Below are 16,398 nucleotides of genomic sequence, written 5' to 3'. Positions count from 1 at the left end.
TGAAATGAGATATCAGCCAATTGCTGAATTACATCTTGTGCATTTCCAATAATTTTTGGTCTGTTCGAGTATCACACTTTTTTCCTTGAAATCTACAAATTATGCAGCACAGGTGATTATGTGGCAAGTGTGGTGAATCCATAATAATACAGAAAATGCCACAGAATAAGAATCATAATTCCATTGGCTCTGGTCATAGCCCTACATAGACATTCATTGTGTGTCTTAAAAGATTAGCTGATAGCAGTGCATGTTCTAAAGGTGTTGTATGCACCAGCCCTCACAAAGGCCTCGTAATGGCACACTTGTCCTGTCAATCTCAGCTATAAGGAGAGAAGGCTCGAATTTCTGTAGGCCAATCAAAATATCTCATACATGACACCTTCTACGTGTTCCTGCTTCTGCATTGTTCCAATGTATCAAGGATTTGAATAGGCAGCGAAGGAGAATGGCCTGCAGTGCTTTCAATTTCAAAAGGTAAGTAAGGAGAAAAGAGGGTGAAGAGTCCCATTGTCTGCATGTGCGTCATATGTACATGTTTGTATGTGTGTATATTGGTACCTGTGCCTGAATGTGTGTGAGAATGAGTGAATGGATCTGTGAGGTCATGTCTCTGGGTATATAAGTTGTGTCATGACCTGCTGATGCCCAACTTTGACATAGTGGATGCTTTATACGGCATTATGGTAGGTCATACGTGACATATTGTAGACGTAGTTGACATATATGTGATTATCCATGTCATAATTAAGCCCATTACTAAACATACTGTGGGCAATCGTCACATAATTGAGGCTATCCCTGGTAAAGCAGTAGCTCAGGCCTAACAGTGACCATCCTTGTCATATTGAGGGCATTCATGAAACAACATGTTTGTGGCTATATTAGTTAAATGGTGACCGTGGACTCATTATGCCCACCTTTGACTTATTCAATCAATCAATCAATCATACCATTTGTATAGCGCACTACTCACCCGGGAGGGTCTCAAGGCGCTTGGGGGAAGGGGTATGCTACTGCTCGAACATCCAGGTCTTGAGTTGTTTCCTGAAGGCGAGATGGTCCTGGGCCAGCCGAAGGTGGATCGGGAGGGAGTTCCATGTCTTGGCTGCCAGATAAGAGAAGGATCTTCCTCCGGCGGTGGCTCTTCGGATGCGTGGTACGGCTGCGAGGGCGAGGCTGGTGGACCGTAGCTGGCGGGTGGGCGTGTAGAAGGTCAAGCGGTCGTTGAGGTACTTGGGGCCCAGGTCGTGGAGAGACTTGTGTGCGTGGGTGAGGAGCCGGAACGTGATCCTCTTGTCGACGGGGAGCCAGTGCAGGTTCCTCAGGTGGCTGGAGATGTGGCTGATTGTTGGTATTCCAGTCATATCTGTGACTATCCCTGGTATAATATTAATGTAAACGTGATATTGGCCTATCAAGGTTATACTTGACCTACTGTGACTATCTCTGAAGGGTGCCCATGACCCAGTGGTTATGAGCCTCGACGTAATGTAGGCATTATTGACTTGATTGTGGTTACTCCTGGCAATATGGTGTTTTTGGCTTAATGCCAACCATTGATGTATGATGGGCATTCGTGAAATAACTATGGCTACATCTTGCATAATGATGGTGAAAATACCTGCTGTACATTGGTAATTGCTGGTATTTGAAGATTATGATAAATGGGCAAGAAAGGCAGAAAGTGCCAACATGTGACAGCAGCACAAGTTTGAGTGTTTAACGAAAATTACAGGTTGAAACTTGGGAACTGTAGAAAACACATATTTTGCATGATTTACCAGCTCTTCTTTTGCTGGTAGTTTCACTCTGGGCACTTGGGAGGCTGCTAAAACACTTCTCAGTGCATGTCTTGGACCCCAACTAAAAGGTCAATAATTGTCTAAATCCAATTGGTTTATTTGGCTTTTAGCTGAGGCCTCATCAATAAAAATGTGTAAAAGCAACATAAGTGGCAGAAATGTCAAATATCATATGTGGGCTACAGTGTGGACTTGTAACACGTAGACCGATATTTAAACCCTTACATTAGGTCTACCACTGCAGCCTTGATCTGATGTTTGTCAAAAGCTGTAGTTAGCAAAGTCAGAATAAAAATTCAAGTCATGTTTATCAGTTTTGTTCTAACATTAGTTAAGTCACCTGTGAAATGTGTATGCAATGCATAGGTGCATAATGCGTAGAAGGGAAATATAGCATATAGGAGGCTAAAGTGTACCTACAGTAACAAAGTGAATTAAAAGTGGGCTTTTATTATTACTACAGAGATAGAAGCAGACTCTCTTGTTAATTTTTTTTTAAGCCTGCATTAGGTACAAATGTCATATTAACCTAGAAAAGCCATTGCACTGCAAAGATATTTTTTATTTGCAAATTTAGATTTTTGCTACGTTTTCGTTTCATTTTTTAAGGGAAGGTAGTGGTTCCCGGGACCACTGCCTGCCCCTAAAAAATAATTCCCCCTGCATTCACAAGGTGGAAGGGGTCCCCTGGGGACCCCTTCCTTTTTGCGAGTGCTTTACCACCCTCTTGAAGAGGGTGGTAAATTGCGAGTGCTTTGCAACCGCAATTGCAGTCGTAAAACATTCTTACATAGGGTAGAGAGTCGCTATTAGGAAGGGACGCCGTAGCATGCCCCTTCATAATAGCGAGTCACAAATCCTATTTAGCAAGTCGCAAATAAATTCCGACTCACTAAATAGGGTTTGTACATGGCCCATTGGTATTTTTGCATGCGCAAACCGGTCGCAAACCCGTTTGTTCATGCAAAAATGGGTTGTACATCTGGCCCTTTATTTTTTGGGCTACTCACAAAATCTGAGTGCTAAGTTACTCAAAAGTGTAGACTTATACCTCTCCACCCCTTGGAAAAGGGGGTGGAGACAAATTTATGAGCGTAATTAACTACTGCCAAGAAGAATCAACAGTAAGTCCAGCACCACAGCCAGAAACTGGTACTGCAACACCCTTCCGTAGGAAATAAGGGAAGTAGTGACTTACAATAAAGCCATACAGGAAATAACATTAATTATTTAAGATAACTAAAAATATAAATAATTTCATGTTAAAAAAAATATAAAAACAAAACATATTTATTATGCAATTGTAAAGTATTTTAACAACCTCTGATGGATTTATAAATTAAACTACCATCATTTTTAATCAATTATAATTCATTCTATGCATCACTTTTATTCATTATTAATGCATAATCCCAAAACATCTTTACTTTAGGTAATAATTCATTTTTTAATTTACCCTTCAGAAAAATATTTGTATTTAATGTCATATATTTAAATTATGAAAATATTTAATTCAAAAGTATAACAGTAGTGCTGTAGCATGTTTTTTATTTTGTTCTGCATTTACAATAAATACATAGAAATAATTAACAATAATATTTATCATACAATATTTTACTAATTTATTATAAAGTTTAACAAACTTGTTTTCTTTTTTATTATGCTTTACTAAAGGGATTTCTCAACTGAGCTGTGCTGGAGCAATTTACTACTGTTTCAGGTCCCTTTTTGTCAGTATTAACTTTATAAGTGAGGTTTCTGAACAGCAATGGGCGTGCACTTTTTTGGGTGGATGCATGTCCTTCTTTAAATCCCTCCCTAAACCCTTCCTCACTCCCCCCGGACCTCTTCCATTTAGTAGTAAATACGTTCCTTTTTCCAGCCACTCCTCCTGGTCCCTCCCACATTTACTACTAAGGGGTCGATTACGATCCCGTTCGGAATGGCTTTGAGTCAGATTTGGGTTTGCCGAATCCGACACGGAGCCCTTGCTTCCTACCAAATCGCACCCAGTTCCTAACGACTGATTACAATGCCTGGAAACCGTTGGAGTTGACTGAATCTGTTCCGAAAGGCATTCGTACAGGTCGAGCCTTTCGAAGCCGATTCGTTCAGCTCTATGGACATTGTTTCCAAGTGAGCAATTTCAATGACAGATTCAGACAGCTGTTCCGATTCGGATTGCCTGAAATAAAAAGGCAGTCGGAATCTGTCTTCGGGGACCCGTAGTAGGGCCCCCTTCCCCCTCCGCATCGTGCCTACCACATGGTGCATGATTTTCCCCAGACACTCCTTTCTTTGTTCGGAGCCTGTGGTCTCATTCAGAATGTAGGCTACCATTGAAGTCAATGGGAGTCCGACCGAATTGTATCCGGATGCATCCAAATCGCTCTGTTGGACTCCCCCGATCTGAGTTGTCCGAAAGCATTCCGGAACCACTTTGGAGATTGTAATCAGCCCTTAAGTAGTAAACTTACATGATAGAGGATCTCCCCATAGAAAAGGCAGGAGAGGTGGAAGGAGAGATTTGCACTGGTAGGTTTGTGAATAGCCTTTTGCAGTACTACTAAACATACTGCATAATGCAGTTTGTGAACAGACCCCAGTAAATGTTCCCATTCCAGGCATAACCTGAATTAGGTGCAAATAACCATAACCAGGACCTGCTTGAGAATAATGAGCCGTCAGGGGCAACTTTCCATCTAGAAGAACCTTGGCAGGGTGACAGAGGACATCTACCAGCACTTATCTGAGGAATATGAGGGAAGAGAGAGAATTGAACACCAAATGGTCACATCAAAACACAGAGGTAACTTTTAAAGCTAACTTGTAACTTTAAGGAAGAGCGTAGTGTAGGTCTCTCTTTGAAGTTGTTCTATTCTCTTGGTCCACTACCCCGGGGGGTGGTAGAAGAACAGGACCTGTTTGAGTAGGTTTTGTCCGTGGGAGAAGGAGAAACTTTATTGTAGTAGGCTGGTGAGGGCAACGACTGCAGCTACAGCAGCTGAAACAGTCTTCTGCTATCCAGAAAACCCATTTAAATAAGGCTTTCAGGTTTGTTTGGCCAGATGTCAGGAAAACATCTGCAAATTTGTGAATGGTCTAGTTTTTAATCTTTGTATGGCTAACTACTGGGTCACTACTATTTTTGGGACTTAAACTAGCGACAACTCAGAACACTACTGCACATGGAGTAGATGGAGTAGGCAAGAAAAAATAATTGTACAGTCTCCTACTCCATTTGCAACTCCAGAAAAAAAGGGCGGTTAACGATTTCTCAGAATGCCGCACTGCTTCTAAGACTGTCAGGTTGCAAAAGATCCTCCCAGGCTTTCTCCTTAATATCTCTCTTGCGAGCTGCAATAGCAAGCCTATAGAGCATCCAACTCCTTGCTATCTCAGCCCTGTTGCTAGGAATGTTCTTAAATGCCACAATCAAGTTTTGGTGGGCTTTTGAGCAGTTAGAGCCAAACCATCTCTCACCGGCGCTAACCCTCTGTCTGCCTGTGACCCTAAGATTGCTATAAATTTGTTCATTGAATCTCCCATTTGCACTTAAAAGGAGCTCATAATTTCCAAAATCGCTCAGACAACATTGTAAATCAGCATCATAAGTGGCATAGAGGATGTTAAAGAATGAGTTGTGGGGGACTTTATTCCACTTTAACTTCACCCCTTTTCTTGTGGAACAATGTCACTCTTACTTGGGCCAGCATTGTTAAACTGGGCAAGTGGTCTCCCCCATTCCAAAAATAGAATTAGAATTAAACTCGGACCACCAAACTTTAAAACTACATAAAAACTGATCAAAATAGGATGAAGCAAACACATATGCAATGAGCGTGCTAGCCCCTCTGCCCTTAATCATTGGGGTAATGGCCCCTTCCAGTCCCTCTCTTGTTGATACCAAGTTAAAGTCTGCTAATATCTCGTTGAGCATACTTCCTTCAGTGGAATGCTCATAGTGATTGTTGTTATTGTTATTGTTAGATTATATTTGGAGAGCGCCAATCACCATAGGTCTCTAGGCGCTAGTAGCGTGGACCGAAGTCCATTGGTGCCAAGTGTAGTCAGCGCACTGAAGAAGATTTAGCCGAATGCCTCAGTAAACAAGATGCTTTTAAGTTTTTACTGAAAGGCAGTAGCAAGGGTTCCTTATGCATATTGTCCGGAAGTCTATTTCAGATCTGGGGGATCACGACTGAAAAAGCCTGTCCTCCCATGGTTTTACCCCGAGTGGGATCTAGTTTTGAGGGGCTTACAGAGATATAACCTGCCAAAGAGCAAATATGTAAATTAAAATCACCCATTAAAATAACTGAATAAGTCAATTTATGTTTTTCCTCAAAGACATGTAAAAAAGGCTTTACGGTACCTAACTGTTCTGTAGGAGTTACCCGATCAAAGGAGTCATAAAAATGGAACAACAGAATACTCTGTGAGCCTTCAAAGTACAATATGGCCAGTAGCAATCTGGGTGGGGGTACACCTTAAACACAGGGATATCAATGTGAGGAGACCCCCCTTTGCCCTGCCTTTGGGTGAATGTTTTGCAGGTAAAATGAAGAGTGCCTATCTAGATAGACACAGTTGCCTGTATCCCAGGTCTCTTGTAAACCTACAATCTGATATTCTCTAATTATATCTAACCATGGCTCATTCGCCCTCTTATTGCCCAGCAATATTCCAACTACAGATTTTTAAGAGAGCTGATTGCTTTTCATCATCCTACACCACAGGGTCACACTATTGGGGGTGAGCCTATCCAGAAACAGCGGGAAGCTCCCAAATAAGGGGTTAAGTCAATCATTACTGTCCAACTCCCCCGATGGCTGAATTTTATACCTCAGCAAGGGTACGTGAATGTGTGCGATCTTGACTAGAAGGGCACACAACCAGTGGCGGCTCACATATGTCGGGCTGCAGGGCGGTGGGGCAGGTTAAGGGCAGGTTAAGGGCAGGGTGGGGGCAGCGAACTCGGACATACGACGGAACGGAGGAAAATAATAATTACTTTCCCACGTTCTGTCGTCTGTCTGAGTTCACTACCCCCACCATGCCCCTCCCCCACCCCGCCTCATTGCCCCGCAGCACGCCCTATGCGAGCTGCCACTGCACACAACCCTTTGTTTACTGTGTCCTGTGGCAGGTCCTGAACCAGGCTGTTGCTGAGCAGGGGCGGTCAGAGAAAGTCCATCACCAGCCATTCCACGGTTAACGCTTGAGTGCCCGGTCTTCATGCACCAGTTGTGGTAAACATAATAAGTTTATGACTCAGCTTGGGTTACTCCGTGATTGGGTCCTTCACCCTTGGTTGGTCTCCGTTGTCTGACAATTTTGGAGTATCGGGATGCTTAGTCTCACTATTGGGTGGGTGGCACTCAGTGCTTAATTTGTTAAATAATAAGTGCCAGGGCCCAGAGCAGGAGGCTACTGCAGGTTGCACTACCCATTGCCCCTGCCATTGCTGCCAATGACGGTACCAAAAAAACTACTAACCATCTCCTACCCTCAAGTGCAAACAGTTCTGATTATTCCAGGTCCCCTAAGATGAAGTAACGACTCACAAGGCAGCTACTAATAATTTTGAATGTATATTGTTTTCAGAAACAAAAGTTGTTCAGCTCCTCTGTAAATTAGAAGGGCAGCGCCGCCATGTGGCAGACTGTGCGGTGTTGACAATTATGTGCCGGTGCCGAGCACCGGAAACCAATTAAGTGCCAGTGCTGAGCACCGGAAACCACCATCTCAAATTAAGCATTGGTTGCACTGAGTTGTATGTAAGAAGGCTAATCATGATTCCAATAAATCCAAATGCACTCTAATTGGACTAAATTATGCAACTATGATTGACACGAACTGCTGATACATCACCTCAAAGTCAAAATTTCCCAATGTCCGAGGTGAGATGTTAATTCTTTTCCCACGACCGGTGGGTTGGATTGTAAATTCACTCTTACAGTGCGACTTCTGCATTTCTTTCGCTTTGTAGCTGGTTCAGGGGGAGAGGCAGGACTGTTTGGCCTCAGAGGAGGGTTCATGCTAACAGTCTGGACAGTGGTACCGCAGTGGTGGCTTGTAGGTAACAGTGGTGTGGCAGGGGCAGGTAGTGGGGGTTAGAAAAAAAAAAGACTTCCCTACTTGTCACTGGTCAACAGCCACAGCCTATTTTTCATCCTCGCTGTTCTGCTGGCTCCCGGCAGCATCCAGGCCAAGCCAATCATGATGCTTCTGCCACCACAACAGCAACCTCATGATTGGTCTGAGCCCCGTGGTTCTATACTCAGATGGGGACTGACAGCCTATGCATGCTATCCACCCAGGCTGTGCATTACAACCTGGTGCATAACATGCAAAGTGTGCAAGACTGCTTGGTCGGCCCAAGACGGCTGGCCAAACCGCCATGCGCTCTTAAGGTTCAGCAACCACTCCTCCTCCCTCGATGTCAAGGGAGCCCAGCCCCACCCTACCCTAACCTGGCTGCAAGATACTAAAAATAAAATGATAATAACTTCTCTCATTATCATTGTGTTTTTCCTTATACACTGCTCCGAGAGCAGTCTGCGAAGCTCACCTGTCTTAGCGGAGGAGCCGCCACTAGGGTATTGTGCAGTATGTTGGGTCATCATCAGCCGCAGCTACTCCACTTTTCCTTAAAGCATTCTTCCCACGGTTGCCAGTTATGTCGGATTTATCTGCAGCTTCGCCAAGGCTGCTCATGTGCCCTAACGACAGCCTGCATTCTGTCAGATCAATCTCATTGGACACGACCCCAATGACTCTTTCCAACAGTGTCTATACTGGTGGGCTTTCGTGGGTGAACAGAACCTCCTGCTACTTTCCAGTTCCCCATATTACAAGTTAAATTTAAATGGAAAACTAAAAACAACTCCCCAAAGTTGAACAAGGGTTAAGATTGACCGTTTCAGAGGGGTGGCCCAGCCCAGCCTTGTCCAGCCTCTGATGGGCACAGATGGACCCGTCCTTGGCCCAGGCTTTGCTCAGGCACACCTGTGCACGTCCTTGTTCTGTGGGACTTTGACAGCGCTTTAAGCAGCGGATGTAGGCTCACGGCTAGGGCGGTCAATCTCAAATATGGAGGAACGGGGTTCGAGTCTCGGCAATGATGTTCAACATCCTCTGATTCTGGGCAAATCACTTATCTCTCTGTGCCTTACAAAAACAAGCATTGGCATAGCCAATAGGTCTTGCCTTTGGGACATTATAAGTGTTTAGTTATCCAGCACAATATCCTTGGTGCAACAACATCAAGTGTTGCATGGCTAAACACTTATAAGGTCCCAAAGGCGAGACCTATTGGCTATGCCAAAGCTTGTTTGTGGTTGTTACTACCATGTGGTCAATGGGGCTGGACTCCAAATTTGCGGTCCGTTGCCTTTATTTGCTATTGCTGCAATGTTTTGAAAATAAACTAAAAATATATTTTTTAGAAAAAGAAATTACAGAAGTGAGGTATAAAGCTGCAAATAAAACACTGGTTATTATAATTATTATCTGTTACTGCTCTGTATCTTTGAGTACCCTAGGTTTTTCAAGACTTCTGAATGAACACAAAAAAGGTGCAAATGTATTCTATATGTCAGAATAAGCATATGGAAGTACATATGGCTAGGGATGTGTGTAACACGCATAATTAATTGTCTGTATCAAAATGATGCGTATTAAGCGAGGGGGTAACTCAGCATTTAGAGCTATTTTGGTACTGCAAAATGCACCCTCACATCCAAAATGAAAGGGTGCATTGTGTACGAAGACAGTAACACTAAAAGCAACAAAACATGAACAGCAGCAGCCACTTACTCTCTGTTTCTGTGCTCTTGTATTACGCATTTTTGCTCCAAATTACTCTAAATTACGCACGCAGTGTGATTTTCGGTAATTCCACATGTGTCCAGCAGCATTATTTTTCTATGCGAGCTGCCCATTCTGCTAAGAGTCACAGGGTGAGATCTGCAGAAGCAAAGGTTAGAGGCGGACCCGCTCATTTATACGCAGGCATGTTCTTCAGACATATGAATGGGACCTCTATTGGGTTTTAGCAGAAAGAGCGAGGATGTGGGAGATAATGTTTGGAAAAGGGAAACCCATGGCTGTCTCCTGAACTCTACCATGACACTGCGGCTCCAAAAGCAGACAAGCGCGCATTCGTAATCGCTTTCGAGATGTTATGCGCATGCGCAGGCCATTATTTAAAGTCCGGCTCCATACTCGCTTAAGGCCGCATTTATCGAGGGACGCGGAGCACTTTGCAGGACATCATCGTTAACTTTGGTGAGTTTTCGGCATGGGACTGAGTAGGGATTTCTTGCCCCCCTTTTAACTTGGTCAGTTACTTAATAGGCATTGAACACGTGGGATGCCGCAACCAGTAGTAATCATGTTAATACTCTGTCCGTGTAACATTTTGTGACAGTCATGTGGCATTTCCATGGGCCAGCAAGAGGCGGGTACATTAATGTTCTGATATGTCTTGCACACTAGAGTGCATCAGCTCACGATCGCTTACAAACATAAGGGGGGGAGGAGGGGGCCTGTGCGATTCACTTACAGGAGCGAGCGGCTGGCGCTGCGATGATTGAAACCATATGGCGCCGCGTGCTCCCGCAAGTGAATCGCCACACGTGCACGCGTTGCCATTGAAGGCAATGGAACGAGTGCACATTTTTGGCTGAAAAGCTGTACCGATAGCTAAAGGTCTTTTTGCCTATGCAGCGCATGCACGCTGCGTAGGCGAGACCTAATGAATGTGTCCCTATGTAACGCAACTGGTGCTTATGTAAAGCGCTCTGATACCTTTGGGTCAATTTTGTGCTATATAAAACCACGGAAAAGAAAAAAAAGCACTTAAGGGCTCACCAGTTGTTGGCACTCGCTGGCTTCACCTCTGGCCCTTATTCTTACTGGGACAGGTAGTCCCTGAGGACTGTGACTGTGCCCCCGCAGTGTGGGACTCAGATGGTGCTTTTCAGCACCTAAGAGCCCATTAGGTGCTGACACTCACTGTTGCAGGGCTCCACCTCCTGTCCTGGTGCTGACTGGGACAGGTAGTACCTGCAGAGCATGATTGCCGACCTCTATCAAATAAGCAACATCATTGCTGTATCAGCCTGAATAATGTATATAGCTCTGCTCTTTGCAGCCTTTAACTGTGAGATTCGTATAACTTTGGATGCTTCAATCCCGCTCTATCCATCTAGATTCTCAGTCACGACAATATGAAGGAGAATCAATTTGGAAGGGGAAGGATGAAAAAAATAAATTACGTGGAATGTAGGAGTGAAGACAGAGGCTGCATACACTTTGAAAAAATCAGCCTATTGTATTTGCATAGCCAGACTGCTTGAACTACTTATAGTACTGGTAGCTCCTTTTAAGGTTTAGGGAAATATAGCTGAAAAAAGTTACTATTGTACCACATTATTCCCCAAAACTTTTCTGAGAAGGGTGAGCCTCAGCAGACCAGGATTGTTTGGCAAACCAGAAAAGAATATGGAACATTTCATTAGCATCCCTTCAGATCCCATGGTTGTTTGCCATATTTTGCCAATCTTTATGAAATGTATGCTGTAAAATGGCCCCTTTTGTCCTTTCTAAAAAAAAAATTAGGGGTAAATATGTTGCTCCTCTTCATCCATTCTCCCCAACTGATCCTAGAGGAAGTTGGGATGTATCACTCCCTTGCAATTTGAGTCCGGTATTTGTGCCCCCCTACTTTCAAACTTCACCTGCCACCACTGAAGCAATGGTGAAGAATGAAAAACGAGCCAAAATTGATTTTTTATGTCATAAGGAAACCTGAAAGATATGTTTCCTGTTGCGCTTAGGCCTCACTCAATCGCACTGCTGGCTCACTGTGGTCCTCTCTGCTTGCAATCATTTTGAGCGGCCCGGTAATCCTGTTTTGGCTGAAAAAAGATAAAATGGAATTAAAAGTGGTGCTATGTTACAACACATGATTTTCGAAGGGGTGATAATCCCACACACTTAACTGGGGACAAATCCATCACATTATCCCTGGAGGACTTTGTCCTTGGGGAAATGCCCATAACTACAGGTACATGTGTGGGAATCAGTGTGAAACTGCAGATTCACACATGTTATTCCCAGTCTGTACTGTGTTGAAAGGGATCAGCTTGTGAATTCCATGGTAATACTGGAACCCAGTATCACCGATGTTACTGGTATCAGTAACTGGTGAGAGTATTAGCACCACTTAACCCCAGGCCACACATAACAGGAGCCTGATCTGAGATGCTGGAGACAAGTTTAGTGCGACCAGGTATTCACTGGGACAGTTCCGGGTTTTTACCATCTGTCCCGGCAGATTTTGGCAAATTTGGCTCATGTCCCAGTTTTTAGAGAGGGTTGACTGAAAACATTGGGAGGCACGTTTTTATTTGTTCCAAAGCTGGTCTAGTTAGCAGCTGTCACAAGAAAGCATTATAATTAACAATTATAATACTGAGTTTAAAAATTGAATTTTGTTTATTTTCTTACTGCCTTTCTATGTTGATGAGCGCTGCCATTCTGAGTCGCTCGGTTGATGTAAAATGGTAGCCCTTCTTCTATTTTAGCGAAATGTCTCAGTTTTTCGTTTTCAAAACATGGTTCACCCAAGCGGCAAATGTTTATCTTTTACTTCATCATCAATTATGAATTTAATACAGTCTGACAAAAGATGGTCACTTGACTGCAGCTCAGTGCATTATTACAAGATCAAAGAATATTTAAACTTTTTGCGATTATATATTTGAGGCTCAGGACTCTGCGAATTAACCGCAGCTGGTGCCTCCCCGTTTGATGGCTTTTGTGCATATTGATAATATGAGTCTCTCTTCCTTTGCCTTTGTGTTACAATCTTAGAGTTTGTAAAATGCATTGTAGCTGGACAGATACAGGGCTCTTCTGAATATGCAATGTATAATAGTAGACAGCAATTCTAAGTGTTCAGTGTTAAACGAAAAGAAATCCTGGCGTTTTTGAAAGTCTTAAATTATAACTGTACAGTTAGCAATTGCCTCTTTCATGCTGTGAAATTTACGTACTTTCAAATAATCGCACATTGCTTATAGAATTATATTGAATTATCCTTGCATCTAAGACTTGATTCAACACGTTTCCCACTCACACATGCAATACATCCAAGGCCTTGTTGAAGTCCTTCCAAACCTGGCCTCGTATCTGCACTTGATGTCACAAGAAACACTCCACAATGGACTCAGCGACTCCTCAGTGTGTGTGCATGTGTGTGTCCTTGTTCTACAGTCTAGCCAGCCTTCCCGCAAGGCTGGTTCACACAGAAGCTACACAATTCTTGCTGCTGCACGATTGGAAGACATCTCTGGCCAAGACACACAACACCAAACTCTTCCTTTGTGTTATATTACTAGAGACTTATTGATCATCCGTTCACCATACGGTTTCTTGGTGCTACATACAGAATCTTGGCGCTCCATACGGAATCTTGGCGCTATACAAAAAGCTTTGCACTTCCAAGCTCACAACCCATAGTCTGCAATGCTTTGGACATGGCAACACACCAGAGGGGGAACCCCAGTATGTGCCTTCCTTTTCCACCCATTGGCCTCAGAAAGGTTACTGATGAGGCCTCCATACAAAAATCCAAGCCTGTTAATAACTGGCCTGAAAAACACTGTAGCCAATCGAGTAGTTCCACTAGCCTACTGTTTTGCTTCTTATTACTGGTCTTAATGTCTTCCATGTTATATTGTTCCGTCCAAAATGGGATATATATCTCAAATGGCATTACAATCTGTGAATCTGTGACCGGAATATTTAATAACAAGCAGGGCTCTGCGGGACACAGCTTCTATTTCGCTTCTGTCACCAGGACACAACTTCTCTTTGACCTGTTGCAAGCTTGTGAGCACCTGGCTGTTTTTACAATGAGTGACCAGGGAGGATGTATAGGCAAATTACAAAAATTGCCCCAGTACCAGGGCATTTGCCTTTGAACATATTGTTTTGCAATACGTTCATTACTATTACTTTTTGTTTGCCTGGCCAGAGAGTGAAACCGTAGAATTGCTTACTAAATAAACACCTAGGAATGAGCTCGTCAAACCAAAAAAGAGTAATATTCTGCAGGTTTTCGAACTATCTGAAATTAGTATGCTTTGATGAAAAAACTGTATGGCAAACTTCAACTAGAGAATTCTTCATAGTTTCGCTCACTTTGAAAACCCGGCCGGGTTTCACTACTCGGCGGCTGGAAGGGCCAGCTCTAAAAAAAACGCGCGAGCAGTGAAAGCAGGGGCGGGGGTAGATATCATCGGTGCAGCAGGTGCAGTGGCACCGGGGACCAGAGCACTGGTGGGCCCTATTAACCCTAAAAATGCTGTATTTTGCCACACCAACAGCAGTCAAGGGGGGCATTTTCTGTATTTGCACAAGGGCCCATGGTTACCTTGCTAGCTACCGAGGGAAAATGCAACTTAAGAACACGTGTAGAGTGTTTAGACAAAAATAAAACGTGTTCACCTTTTAATCCCCCAAACTGCACAATGTAAAGTTAGTTCTACTTTAGGTTTCTGACTTTATAGTTCTTTATATTAAAGTAGGTGAAACCGCCAGCAAAACCGGTTTCAGTGTTAGACAAAGGCTTTTTTTGGAATTCCTTCTGGACACTTTTACGGTCCAATTGCATCGACCAGAAATATCAAATGTTTAGTTAAGCCTTTGAAGATATAGGTTGCTCTGTATTTGCGAAAAACTTCAAGTATTTTTAAACTGACGTCTGCTTTTTCAGCTCGTTAAATGATTATAAAAGAAAAACAGACCCGAGTTAGCCTTTGAGGGCACGTAAAGGTTCAGCCAATTAATTGTATTCCCAAAAGCGTAGTTCATGAAAGTGGTTAAAATAGGGAAAAAAACAGAAGGGGATGCAGCCCCAGACGTAAAACTGAAGAAAGCAGCCAAAAAAATAATCAGCGACACGCCATCGCAAATCTGGATCTTATTGCTGCTAGGAGAAGCCAGCTGATTCATCCAAGTACAGCTTGTGTTAATATTATCTGCATCCCACCCAGCTCCCCAGGCTTTGAGGAACGACGGGAGGGAACCAATCAGAAACGCTTTGGATCACGGCCCCACTTAGAGGCAGCCAATTGCCCGCAGCCCTCAGATCCCAACGCTGCTCATGAAAGGGAGCCGTGGAGCCATTATACGGCTGGCGGGTCCCTGGCTCCACCCACTATGGCAACGTCACAATACAAGCTTTGTGTTGCGGATCCACCTTGTTGCAGCCATAGAACGCTGTAAGTGACACAGGCACAGTGGTACAGTTCCAGCATCAAGCACAGCTGGAAAGAGTGTCACCTCACACCTGCATCCTAGTGCCGAGAGGGCACTCCATTTGGTTCAAGGCGCGTCACACAAAATAGGGTTGGCAAAGAGGAGCCAAATAAACACGGACTATTCAAGTCTCTGTTCCGTACACACGGGGCTTTATTACAAACAAAGTAAGAACAACTCCATATGTCTTCCAAGCAAGTTATCCAACGTACAAAAAGTAGGGTTTTCTGTTAAATTTCCAAACAATTGTTCTGACAATTTTACGAGAACTAAAGCGACGGGAAACACAAAAGAGCGCACAAAAAGTAATATTGAATACACAGATCAATTTTTGTATGAGTAATGCAGCAGCGCTGCTCTGCTCTGCACTCACACACGTATTAACATCACAGCATCAAAATAGAATGAAAGATGTGGGGCGTGCGAAAAGCACTGGAAAGCAAATCAATTCCAAGGCAAAAGACACATAGCCCATCTGATATGCAATGCGATTTTACATTAAAATAACAGAGAGAATCACAGCCATTTTTCTTCGGCATATTGATTTGCCCAGGACAGGATCATGCCAAAGGGCAGGCACCCCTGGCCAGAGTGCATGCCCCAAATGTGAGTATAATTTACGTAAATGAGCCTAATTGCACAGATGTGGCCATGCTTCATGCAGATGAGGGTTGCTTCCATTGTATTGTACCTGCTCACTTGCCCCTGGTGGCCAGCAACACAGAGACACAGCTTTGTCTGCATTTTCAAGGAAGTGCCTGGGCATTGCCAAGCCCTCAAAACTTTACGCCGCAGAAGAACCCTTAAGAAAGCTGCCCGGTCCCCTCGCGCCACAGCCCTCGGCTGTAGGGTTGGGGAAGAGCCGACCGGTTTGCACTTTTCTTCCCGCACAATCAGAGCTGGGCATCCCACCCCCGCCCCCACCTCCCCGGACTGTGGGCACATCTCCTACCTGACAGTTCCTCGTTCTCCATCTCGTCCACCGTGTCCTCTTCCTCATCCCCCAAGGGCCCGCGCATGCTTCGGGCACAGCCGAGAAGTCTCCCCCGAGGGGCTCCGTTGTATTTTCTGTCCGAAGCTTCACACCGTTAACCCTTGGCGTGCCGGGCGGCGCTGCATACTATGCACATGGATCAACTGTACACAGAGAGAGAGGTGTTTAAGGAAGATGGCTGCCCTCTGCTTTCATGTAAACATATGTTTCTATATGTATATTTGTTAGTGAGGGAAATCTCCCCTGACTCTCCCACTCTCCTGC

General features: G+C 44.0%; 1 protein-coding gene across 1 annotated transcript in view; it reads right to left on the bottom strand.

The window, feature by feature from the left end:
• Window positions 1-16,126, bottom strand: part of CHD5 (chromodomain helicase DNA binding protein 5) — a 1,012,157-nt gene extending 996,031 nt beyond the window's left edge. The window contains exon 1 of the mRNA XM_078640953.1: window positions 16,093-16,126. Within this exon, the coding sequence (XP_078497079.1) occupies window positions 16,093-16,114 (22 nt within the window). The 5' untranslated portion in view covers window positions 16,115-16,126. The remainder of the gene's footprint in view (window positions 1-16,092) is intronic.
• Window positions 16,127-16,398: the final 272 nt, after the last annotated feature.

The sequence above is a fragment of the Lissotriton helveticus genome, chromosome 5_1 (assembly GCF_964261635.1).
Source record: "Lissotriton helveticus chromosome 5_1, aLisHel1.1, whole genome shotgun sequence".
In the NCBI taxonomy this organism is placed as follows: domain Eukaryota; kingdom Metazoa; phylum Chordata; class Amphibia; order Caudata; family Salamandridae; genus Lissotriton; species Lissotriton helveticus.
The sequence above is the reverse complement of the archived record's forward strand: the minus strand, read 5'-3'. Positions and strand labels throughout refer to the sequence as shown.